General features: G+C 51.2%; 6 protein-coding genes across 6 annotated transcripts; 2 read left to right on the top strand and 4 right to left on the bottom strand.

The window, feature by feature from the left end:
* Window positions 1-5: 5 nt before the first annotated feature.
* On the bottom strand, window positions 6-2069 carry AUEXF2481DRAFT_41111 (uncharacterized protein). Its single transcript, XM_013487453.1, has 4 exons — window positions 1253-2069; window positions 874-1193; window positions 422-818; window positions 6-368 (listed from the first exon to the last, which is right to left on the bottom strand). Exons 1-4 carry the CDS (start codon window positions 1659-1661, stop codon window positions 115-117), a joined length of 1380 nt encoding a protein of 459 aa, XP_013342907.1. The 5' UTR covers window positions 1662-2069; the 3' UTR covers window positions 6-114.
* Window positions 2070-2280: 211 nt separating this feature from the next.
* Window positions 2281-6530, bottom strand: AUEXF2481DRAFT_41110 (uncharacterized protein). The gene is made up of 3 exons (XM_013487452.1): window positions 6032-6530; window positions 2703-5975; window positions 2281-2632 (listed from the first exon to the last, which is right to left on the bottom strand). Exons 1-3 carry the CDS (start codon window positions 6291-6293, stop codon window positions 2595-2597), a joined length of 3573 nt encoding a protein of 1190 aa, XP_013342906.1. The 5' UTR covers window positions 6294-6530; the 3' UTR covers window positions 2281-2594.
* Window positions 6414-7643, bottom strand: AUEXF2481DRAFT_41108 (uncharacterized protein). The gene is made up of 4 exons (XM_013487451.1): window positions 7382-7643; window positions 7254-7315; window positions 7030-7203; window positions 6414-6896 (listed from the first exon to the last, which is right to left on the bottom strand). The coding sequence occupies exons 3-4, from the start codon at window positions 7186-7188 to the stop codon at window positions 6744-6746; spliced, it is 312 nt and encodes a 103-aa protein (XP_013342905.1). The 5' UTR covers window positions 7189-7203; window positions 7254-7315; window positions 7382-7643; the 3' UTR covers window positions 6414-6743.
* Window positions 7644-7788: 145 nt separating this feature from the next.
* Window positions 7789-8712, top strand: AUEXF2481DRAFT_41105 (uncharacterized protein). Its single transcript, XM_013487450.1, has 2 exons — window positions 7789-8303; window positions 8355-8712. The coding sequence occupies exons 1-2, from the start codon at window positions 7818-7820 to the stop codon at window positions 8403-8405; spliced, it is 537 nt and encodes a 178-aa protein (XP_013342904.1). The 5' UTR covers window positions 7789-7817; the 3' UTR covers window positions 8406-8712.
* Window positions 8713-8937: 225 nt separating this feature from the next.
* Window positions 8938-9736, top strand: AUEXF2481DRAFT_98696 (uncharacterized protein; the record flags this gene model as incomplete). The annotated part of the gene is made up of 2 exons (XM_013487582.1): window positions 8938-9046; window positions 9099-9736. The coding sequence occupies 2 exons, from the start codon at window positions 8938-8940 to the stop codon at window positions 9734-9736; spliced, it is 747 nt and encodes a 248-aa protein (XP_013343036.1).
* A 609-nt stretch (window positions 9737-10345) lies between these two features.
* Window positions 10346-10869, bottom strand: AUEXF2481DRAFT_6004 (uncharacterized protein; the record flags this gene model as incomplete). Its single annotated transcript, XM_013487348.1, has 3 exons — window positions 10346-10637; window positions 10691-10773; window positions 10831-10869. 3 exons carry the CDS (start codon window positions 10867-10869, stop codon window positions 10346-10348), a joined length of 414 nt encoding a protein of 137 aa, XP_013342802.1.
* Between the last annotated feature and the right edge of the window lie 5 nt (window positions 10870-10874).

Genomic DNA, 10874 nt, shown 5'->3' with positions numbered 1-10874 from the left:
TATCTGTTCAATTGTCTTGTGCTTGTCAATTGGCACGCTTAACATAACTAAAGCGCTCATAAAGATCGTAAACATGTACTTTATTATCCTACAATTTGCTCTATGGTCATGCTCTTACTTTTCATCATCTGTATCCACAGAATGACCCAACTTTGCATCAATAAATGCCCGCATAGCTCCTCCATGCTTTGCGAGTGTCCACACCAGAACTCCACCAGTAATGCACAAAACAACGCCTATCGTAGCAGCAAGCCCAATGCCTATTGAGTCGATCAAAGGCACAATCGCTGCATTACCAGACGCGCCAAAGATGTATTGGATAAAGTATTTGGAGGCAATGACTGCAGTTCGTTGCTCTGGTATCGCTTCTGTGGAGGTATCGTCAGCGGTGTGTATGTAGCTCTGAGACGAGAGTACTTGCCAGCACAATACGTATTCAGCGAACTAAAAGCAGCCATAAGACCCGCGCCCGTGAAGAAGGCGGCCACAATGGCAAGACCCAGACCTCCAACGTTGTATTGTAGGCACCATCCGTAGATCAATTGAGAAGCAGGGACAATGAAAAAGAAGGCGATGAGACCACTGTTGAGTCTGTCTTGTGGTACTCGTTTTCCTCCACGCTCAATGGTCTTTTTGGCCAATGTCATGTCTGAGAAACGGCCTCCTGCCACAGAACCTAATAGGAAGCCAGCTCCAGGTGCAATGTAGAAGAGGCCAGAGACGAGGGGAGATGTGAGATCGAAGCGAGGGTTGATCAAGTGGCGAGGCGCGGCTAAGAGGGAGTATTGCGTCCATGCGAGGAGACCGCAGGCGAGATCCTAGTATAACTTGTCAGCAAAATGTAGCTAATAGACGTCAGGATAGTAAACATACCGCGAAAAAGACATTAGGATAGATGAGCAAGGTAAAAACTTTGAGCATCTCCACCTGCGACTTGGCCCAGAGTTTGAAGCTGGGCTTCTCGTTGGTCTGGTGTGGCTGGGCGATGGACGGAATGAAGAACAAAGACAGGGCAAGACCGAATCCTACCATCCCAGTCTGTACCCAGAAGATTATCCGCCATGAGGCGAACGACACGATGATACCGCCGACCAAAGGGCCAAGTGCGGGTCCAAGATTTGAACCAACCATGAAAAATCCATTAGCTGTGCCTCTTCTTCTCGGATCAAAGATATCGGCTATGATGGTTTGGCCTACAAAAGATGTTAGCTTGTCCGTCTGGTTAACATGTCTGAGGTGAGGTTATGCATACCGGCAACCATATTAAAAGTACCTTGAAATCCAGCAAGAACTCTCATAGCCGTAAACATAGCCATGTTGATCGACAACGCAGTGCCAATTGAGCACAAGAACAAAACAGCGATAGCACTATTGTATGCCGTCCGCCTTCCCAGCGTCCTCGCTATCGGTGCCCAGATAAAACTAGACGAGCCCATGGCAAGCAGTACTCCAGCATTGGTAACGTTGATATGTTCTGCCGTAGTCCCAAACTCTGCTGCTATCTCCGGTGTCGCTGGGTATAGACATGTACTCGAGAATGTTGCAGCCAGGCACATGAAACTGACAGTGAAGAGAATGACGAATTTGTGCCAACTTGGCAAATCTGTTCCGGTCTTGAAAGTCTCCTTGGCTATCGGCGGTGGTGTAGTGGATGACCCCATGATGTGTAAATTGTCCAGATATCAGACAGGAGTCGTTGTCTCATTGATTGGCAGTGGAACAGTCGACTTGAAACGATTTATGACAAGAAGAAGAGCGCATATGAAAGCAGGTATAGTTAGATGTATACCCAAGAGTCAGAGACATGATCTACGTCAATGTAGGAAAGAGATCCCATTATTTGCGGTAAAATGTTCAACACCCCGAAAGATCGGAGGGCAAAAGAGGTTTTACCAAGCAGCGACTTCGCCCATTTTCTCCGAGAGGAGCGCCGACTCGGCTACGTCTTGCCGGAACCCTTCGCGGCGTATAGCAACACACCTGCGTATGCATAACCGTAGCAGTTTTAATACAGCAGACTCGTTCATACTTCGAAGGAAATGTCGCAATGGTAGTAGTTGTGCTTTGCGCGGTGCGAGGATGGCGGGTCGGCAGAACAGTACTTTCCCATTCGTGACGACCGGCAACAGTCAGCTCGGCATCGGTGAAGATCTTGCCGAACAACCTGGGAGCTTCTGATCCTGACTCTTGCCTCTAGACTTGATTCTCACACGAGACAGAAAGCGATCCACGTTCCCTGCAGAGCCGAATCGTCACTGATAGCGTGTAGCGTGACCGTCTTCATTCTTCGGCAACCATACTGTCATTTTTTGGACACACAATGTACATGAGCTTGAATCATGGTGTCAGAGAAATATACGAGGCAAGCCTCCAGGTTGAATTATTTTACATAGAAAATCCCGAGTGGGCTAGAAGAGAAAAGAAATGGAAAGGGGTATCTAAGAGCAAACAAGTAAAGGCATTAAACGAATGACTGGATGCGTTTCGACCGAGGAGAAAGTGCTGTAGCTTAGGAATGGTAATAGGCAGCATTATCCTGTGCTGCCCTGATCCGTCGTCGAAGGCATGTGGATCTGTGTTCCCAAGAACTAAGACTAAACAGACTTCCATGCTTGGTAGTAAGTGGTGAGCACTGCGACCGATGTATTAGCTTTCAAGTGTCCACTCAAAACAAACCGCGCAGACGACTGGCTATGACTTACGAGACAGTAGTTGACGCTGCGACATGGCATCTTCGCTGGCACACTGTATTGAACCTTCTCCTTGAACAAGATCGCATATCACACTGTGTGGCATCTCCTGTCGGTCGAGGTCAGGTATAAAAGGAGCACTGATATCCTTCAGATGGAATTTCGAATTGAATGGTCTGTGAACGTTGCTGTGACGAGCAGCTGCAGTGAAGATGATGTGGCCGGTGCTATCAATCTCAATCCAGCGTCGCTTCCAAAGCATGGCGTCTGGGAATTGAACATTGAAATCTCCAATTGAGACAGGAGGAGGGACGTCGGCGATGGAATCCGGACGGGGTTTAGGGGTCGAGATTGCAGAAACAGCTGGATTGGGAGCGACAATTGGAGCAGGTGCAAGTTCAGACCCTGGTGCCGGGATAAGTTCCGGAATCGAGGTGATGGCTGCAGGACTGGTTGGGCCCGATTGGGAGATAGATGTAGGGGACATGGGCTCAGAGGGCGTAGTAGTGATCGTAGGCACCTGAGGCGGGCTCTTCTTCTTGTCCTTACCAAGATGAGAGATGCGCTTGAAGAACCGGCTAGTACGGCTCGACTTATCAGGGCTGGTCTCAATAGGCGGCATTGTCATGCTCTGCTTGAGTGCGTTCTTCTTTGGGCTCGTGGGACCGGTCAGACTCTTGAACGATTTGCGGTCGAATGACTTGCGTTTGCTGGTTGCGTTCGTCTCTACAGAGCCACGCGAAGCCATGCCGTCTCTGCTCGCAGGGGACATAACACTGTCATGTTCCCCTTGTGAGAGCTTAGATGAGAAGCCGTTTGTGATGATAGGGGCAGGGGTAACGCGGCTGGCCGTTGCAGGACGCTGGTGGTTGAAAAGCAAAGGAGAGGCCTGCAGTTTTGACGCGTTGGCGGGTTCTCCTGCACGGGGAACGCGAACAATGCGTGCAGTGACCGAAACCGAGTCGCGATTGCCCGGCTGAGCAGTGCGAGTCTTCAAGTTTGAAGGGTTAGATGGTGTCGCAGCAGGCCAAACAGACAACTTTCCAACATATCTCTTCTCGGCACCACCACTAGTCTGGTTGTCGGCTGACTGGTCGATGTAAGAGCTCTTGCGCTGTGCTATGGTAGAATTCGCAGACAGCTTGCGAGATCCAGGCACCACAGGTGGACTCCCCTCGCGTGTTGAGGATTCGGCGAGTGCTGCAATTCTAGCAGATATACCAGAAGACACGTTTGACTTGCGCATGAGTGGCCCGGAATCTGTGGTCCTGACCGATGAGACTGATGGTGTTCTGGTCGGCAGTACAGACTGAGGTTCCGAAGGAAGCAATAATTCAGGAGCGATTTGGCGCTTTTCCAAGGTGTCGCTAACAGAAGGTACGATGGGGACAGATTCTGTCGAGACTGCAGTAGTGGCCGAGTTGGACGACTTGGCTGAACGGGAACTGGGACGTCTTGGAGGGAAGAACGGGCTTGCGGGCGATTTAGACATGGCAATAGGCGTCGCCTGCTCGAACGTGGCGGTCTGTAGCTCGTCCATGAAATCGTCGTCCGAGAGGAACTTGTGCTCTGAAGTGTGGCGTTCTAGACGTACTTGAATCTGCAAGGGTTCCAGCAAACCGCGACGACGCTTCTTATTTGGGTCTTCAGCGCTAAATTCGGTTTCTGGCTGGAAACTGTCTCGCTCCCTAGGAGAGTCCTTGGAGGGGATGTGGATCGAGTCTTGAGAGGCCTCTGGCTGAGAATCACGATGGGAAATTGTAGGCTCTGCAGGTCGTTCGAGCTTTTGAACCGCCACTGTATCGTCCTGAGAGTCACGATCTTGTACTTCAGTGACGGTGGAACCGTCAACAAGTGAGTGTTGAATGCCACCAGCCTCTGCGCTTGGACCGTGCACGACAATGGTGTCCTCGTTCTGAGTGAGAGAGTCAATTGTAATAGTATTCGGTGATTCTTCTTCGTTCAGCGTTGGCTCTGGCTCGACGTGTGTTGATATCGCAGTAGTGTTTTCCATATTCGTATCAAGAGTCGTCGCCTCGCTGACACTAGGCATGATAGAGTTTGCGGGAGGAGTGTCTGCTTGTTCATTGTCAGAACCCAGTCCAGCGACAGGTTGTACTGATGGTATCTCCGTCACTGGATCCAGCTCCTCTGGCGAAAGAGGCGTCTGAACCTCCTTGGCGATGGAGCTATGCGCAATGTCAATACCGGAGTCTGCCTTATTTGCGCCCGAATTCTGCGGCATCTCCTGCGCCTGAACTCGCGCAGGATCCACGGATGCTGGACTAGTGACATTCGCAGCGGCCGACTGAGACATCGACTCTACAGGAGCCGAGGCTTTCGTTTGTTTCTTCCTCATCTCCAGCGCTTTCATAAGTCGCTGCTTGTCAGGAGTCAGAAATGTTTTGGATGCTCGGGGAGCTGGTAACGAGCGAGAGCTTCCTCTTGAATTAGGTCGTGGTGGTAAAAACTCGGGGATGTCGGGGATTTGGGGTGAGAAATGAAGTGAAGGTAGCCTCGGCGGCGCCGTGGTACCCGAAGGAGCGTGATCCGTAAGTCGACTGCGAGATACGGGATAATGTGGTTGCGGCTGTGCCAGAGGTTGCTTTGTCCTAAATTGAACTCCAGCAGGAAGGCTCGACACGGGGGCGGATGCTGTCGTGTGCCTACCCTTTTCAACAACGTTCACTGGACGCGGGCCAAGCTTGACCTTTGGCTTGAAGAACGAATCGAGATACCGCTCCAAATCGTAGTCAGCCGACTCATTGGCAGGCGTCCGTGTAGGAGAGGCTAATGGAAGGGCAGATTCTGTACGCGTGCTGAGTATCGACGCGGCGTCGTCCTTGATCGAGGCGTTGTCTTCGTTTGTCGGATATCCATTCAGCTGTGTGACTGATTTATGCCCTAGCTCTTCCCGGACCAGAAACTGCGATAGAGATGACTTGTGCTTTAACACAGGCGAATGCTCGCCGCTGAACTGGGCACTCGTGAAGGACGGAGCGCGGTAAGAACGCTGGGAAGGCGGCCGCTTTTCAAGCGTAGGTCTTCGACCCGACACCGACGAGATGGACGGAGTGTGGGTAAGCGGCCTAGGGGCGTCGCCATCCTCGTTGTCTTCGGTGATCTCATTCAATTGATTGCTGGACAGTGCGGGTGAGGCGGTGTGAAGAGGAAAGGCCGCTGCTAGAGCCGTGTCGTTCAGCCCTTCGGCCGTCCCAATCTCGAGCATCGTCTCGTACGGCGCCCATTTGTCCTGGACGTCCCGGAGGTGTACCGTCGTCCGCGCTGTATTTCTCCCGGTCAGCGATTGATCTGCGCCGGCTCTGGTGGCCAATTCGTACCTTGCAATAGTCGCGATGTTCCTTCGGGCACATATTTGACGAGCACCTTTCGGCGCCTGTAAACCACCAGCCCATACAGAGGCGACAGTTCCTCATACTGCAGGATGACCGTTCTTGCTTCGCTCAGGCCCGCTTGCCCACTGCCAAGCAGGGCTACCTCGTCGCGAGAGACGTATTTCAAGAGAAACCATCCCCCAGCTTCGCTCAATGTAGCCTGATAGGCTTGCTGCACTTCTGGTACATCCAGTCCGTTTAGAGACATGGTTGCCAGTCGTCGCCGGACCGTCTTCTGACTTTACGAGACCTTATGCCCTTGCTGCAGAGGAGATTCAGGGGCTTTAATTCCAGAAGCGCGTGTGACCGTGTCTCGCGCGAATTTCGAGTTGAGTGAGCCCCTTTCTGGCGACCAGCATTATTGTGCTCTGGTGATGTTTGTCGCCATCAGACTCGAAATACAGGACTGCTCTATTATACATACTTATCCACCCTTTGCTCACGCCTCAACCAAACTTTGCCAGCAACACGAATCGGATTGATCGTCGTATGCCTCATCTAGGGATTTCCCACATTTCCGTAGCCCCTCGGTAAGTTGCAGCATTGATTGGCTCACCCTGACTTTGTGTGGCAGCGCCTAGGCCAATCTTGCCTCCGGACAGAAAATCACCACACATCATCATTGAAGCTGAACCACGGAAACTTCTCAGAAACAAACCTACTCCATGGGCTTCTTACTGTATGCATGCAGCATGTTGTGCATCTTGTTGTTCGCTGGTACGCTCTGGAATCTACGTTTCAACAAAGCCTCCGTGAGACCCACGATCGGCACAACGGCTGCCGCTTCTGTATCCTCACCCTTTCGAAATTGGTATGGCTTCAGCCTCTAGAGTCCTAACTCATCAGTCTGCCGTGTGCCGAACACCTGAATATCATATCTTCCCAGCCGTTCGCCTATCTTGGCCGCACAAGACAAGATCTGAGTTGGTTTAACCTTTGTTTAGATCGTTCACTGCGCATGGCTCCAGGCGTCTAGTCCGAGCTCTATCTGACTGGAGGAAGCCTAGCATTGTTCGCAGAGATCTATCAGGAGAATCTAGCAGTGGTGGTACCCCAAAAGACCTGCAAAGAATTGTACACGATACGATCAAGGCACAAGACATGGAGACTGTGATACGGTCAGTGAAGACTCGCTTCTGTGGCACTCTCTGCTCATGTACGTCAGTAGCACTTTGAATATGTTGTGATAACGAATGGTGTCTTCGAACAGAGATGATATCCGTCTAAAATGTGCTACTACAATCATCCACCCGCGGCGGCTCAGAGCGACAGATGAGCTTACGAGATATCGTTCAGGTTAAGCTCAATGATGCCGGTCAAAGACGGCTCCCAACAGGCGTTCCTCCTTCTCTCGGGAGTATTGTGCATCTTTGCTATCACGCATAGCAAACTGACTGCAGCGAGCGAGGAGGAGGAAAACATACTGGAAGATCGTTGCGTAGTCCATAGCTGAGTTGTTAACAACCCCTTCTGATGAGTAAGAAAAGCGACTGAAAACGCAAGGGCATCTGTGTGGTAGTTGACAACTCGAAGCATGAAAGACCAAAGGAACACAGAGGCTCTGTTTCATCAAAACCTTCACGTATGGAAAATACATAGTGCATATGTAGAGCTCAGTAGATGCACCGTTTTTATCCGGTGGGAGTGCCGGGGTAAGTGTGGGTCTCTACACTACAACTCTAATCATTGATTCGACGCAAACGTTCCGTCTTTGTATATCTCAAGCTTCAACATGTCCGATCTGCCATCCATCTCGTCCCTGCCGTCACTGTCTGCTGAGCAGAGGGCAGATATTCTCGACCTACTGTTCGAACCCAGCACCCCCCTCCATACGCTGTCGGTGGAGCTGCTGCGTAACCGAACATTTGCATCGTACAATGACCTTATCGCGACTGTCGGCGTACAGCTGACCGAGCTCTCCGAGTCATCTTCGGCCAGTGACACCAAATGGCTGGAAAGCATACTGGGATCACACCCTAGACTTGGTGCAAAGAAAGTCGAGAGTGCTCAGAGCCAAGCAGAACAGGCACAACTCAACACTGGCGGTGAAGAGGAAGCTGCCAGACTGCGCGACCTCAACGAAGAGTACGAAAAGACGTACCCTGGACTGAGATATGTTGTTTTCGTCAACGGTCGTAGTAGACCCGTCATTATGGAGGACATGAAACGGAGAATTGCTGCTGGAGACATTGCCGCGGAGCGAGCAGCCGCGATTAAGGCATGAGTTAACATCACGTTATGTATCAAGCCATGCTGACCGAAAATCCAGGCCATGTGTGAGATTGCTGCGGATCGCGCGAGCAAGTTGCAGAAAGCATGATCGACCACGATATTGTTCTCCGGGTCTGGTGTATCGCTGAGAGTAGCACATTTGTGAGAAACACTGCATCGCTCTGCATCGCTCTGCATCGCTCTGATGGACATTGACACACTGCCCGACCCTTCCGACATGCGAGCTCTCTGCCTGTTTCCTTCATGGTTCCATCGGACCTAGCTAGAACTTGTGTTTAGAGCGGATGGGCAATATTATCGACGTGCTTGGCTCGAGGAGCAATCTAACCGCAGTTTGACTCTCTTGTTCATCGGTCTACTACAAATGTGAAGTGTTGTGGCTACATCTTCCTGATACCATTGATCTTCTGGTTGTTTCGAAGGGGCAGCCCAAGGCCCCGCGGTGTGCCCGAAGGCGGGATTGCCCGAGCTACGTCAAGCTATGATGCGATGCGGATGCCCCTCCAACAAAATAAACTCGTGCTTCCCCTCAACATCATTCTTTGCTTTGATACTTTTCATACACTCCAATACTATACAAACTCTCCCCAAAAACCACATCACAACACAAATCCGCAATCATGGGTCGTCAATTCTTCGTCGGTGGTAACTTCAAGATGAACGGTTCGGTTGACACTATTAAGAGCATTGTCAACAACCTGAACCAAGCCAAGGTTGACCCCAACGTCGGTATGTAAACACGGAGCAATGTGTTCAGTTGCTCAGTTCTAACAACTTCCAGAGGTCGTCATTGCCCCTCCTGCTCTCTACCTCCTTCTCACCCGTGAGCACCTCCGCCCCGGCCTCGAGGTTGCTGCCCAGAACGTCTTCGACAAGCCCAACGGTGCCTTCACTGGTGAGATCTCCGCCTCCCAGCTCAAGGAGTCCAACATCACCTGGACTCTGACCGGTCACTCCGAGCGTCGTGTCATCCTCAAGGAGTCCGACGACTTCATCGCTTCCAAGACCAAGACTGCTCTTGACCACGGTCTCGGTGTCATTTTCTGCATTGGCGAGACGCTCGAGCAGAGAGAGGCCAACCAGACCATCGAGGTCGTCACCAACCAGCTCCGCGCTGTCGCCAAGCAGATCCAGGACTGGAGCAAGGTTGTCATTGCCTACGAGCCCGTCTGGGCCATCGGCACCGGCAAGGTCGCTTCCACCGAGCAGGCTCAGGAGGTCCACGCCGCCATCCGCGCCTACCTCACCAAGGAGGTCAGCCAGACCGCATCGGACAACACCAGAATCATCTACGGTGGATCCGTCAGCGAGAAGAACTGCAACGAGCTCGCCAAGGAGAAGGACATTGACGGTTTCCTTGTTGGCGGTGCCAGCTTGAAGCCCGCCTTTGTTGACATTATCAACGCCCAGTCCTCGTAAATCTTGTATATAGAAAGGACTGGTAGGGCGGTGTCGTGCAGTAAACGCACGTCTGCCTTATGAGAAATGATTGATAATAAAAATAAAAAAAATATTACGAACCAAGCATTGCACTTTGAAGGTTGCGCCAAGAACACCGAGCGACTGTGCGAATGAGTATAGAATCTGTTTGACCGTGTCAACTGCGAACAGACGTATGGTGTTGGAGAGCTTGATGCCCAAAGGAGAGCGTGTCTAAATTGGACCTAGCTCCTCCTACGTAATGGCGATATGGCAGCATTCACTAGAGTCAAATCCAGGAGTAGATGAACCACACAGCTTGTTCTGCTTGTCAAGCTAGGTGTAGATGATGAATCACTTTGACTCAATAGGTTAGGCTATTCACCAAAGGTCGATTGAACTCATGACCACCGTAGCTGTTGAGATGGCCATATTGCGGGCTTTACCGATTGCGTGCAGGAAAAGTGTAATGATGGAGAGAAAGTATAGTATACAATTGAAGAGGCCATTTTCTCTTAAAACATGCTTGGTATCCCCAGAAACGCCATTTGAAATGCTTTGTACAAGATAAATCGTTGAAGAGTTGGAAAGGAAGCAGATGAAATGAGATCAAACAGACCACTTTGAGCCGTGGAAAGGATCCCAGATACCTCTAACACTCTCGTTGATACTCTTGACAGGCTTTGTGACCTTTTTCAACTTGTCGCCGCTCGCGTCGCGCAGCAATTCGGCCTTCTTCATGACTTGCTCTTTCTCGAGGTTGCGTACGCAGATGGCCTTTTCACGGCCATTGATGTATGTCCCTTTGATGACGGGGTGTTTGCGAGGGCGAGGCGAGACGGTGATTTCGACTTGGGGGTTTGCGCGGGCAAAGGCTGGGAGGTCGTACTTCAAGAAGGAGCTTGCGCGATTTGTTAGGATTGAGACGTTTAAGAAGGAGCAGGTTCGGCGTACTTCATGCCCTTTGAGCTACCAGCCCAGTCACAGTAGTGGAAATCGAGGCGTTTGCATTGTAGGATAAAGGCACCGACGCCATTCTGCGGGTTCAAATCAGTTCATGGTCAAATTTTGAGATTGAAGATGCGGCGACATACCTGGGCCTTTGAGATAGTGCGCAGAGCCTGCAGGGGCATGATGA

Source organism: Aureobasidium subglaciale (genome assembly GCF_000721755.1).
Source record: "Aureobasidium subglaciale EXF-2481 unplaced genomic scaffold scaffold_13, whole genome shotgun sequence".
Taxonomy (NCBI): Eukaryota; Fungi; Ascomycota; class Dothideomycetes; order Dothideales; family Saccotheciaceae; genus Aureobasidium; species Aureobasidium subglaciale.
Note: the sequence above shows the minus strand (reverse complement) of the source record. Positions and strands in the feature narration are given on the sequence as shown.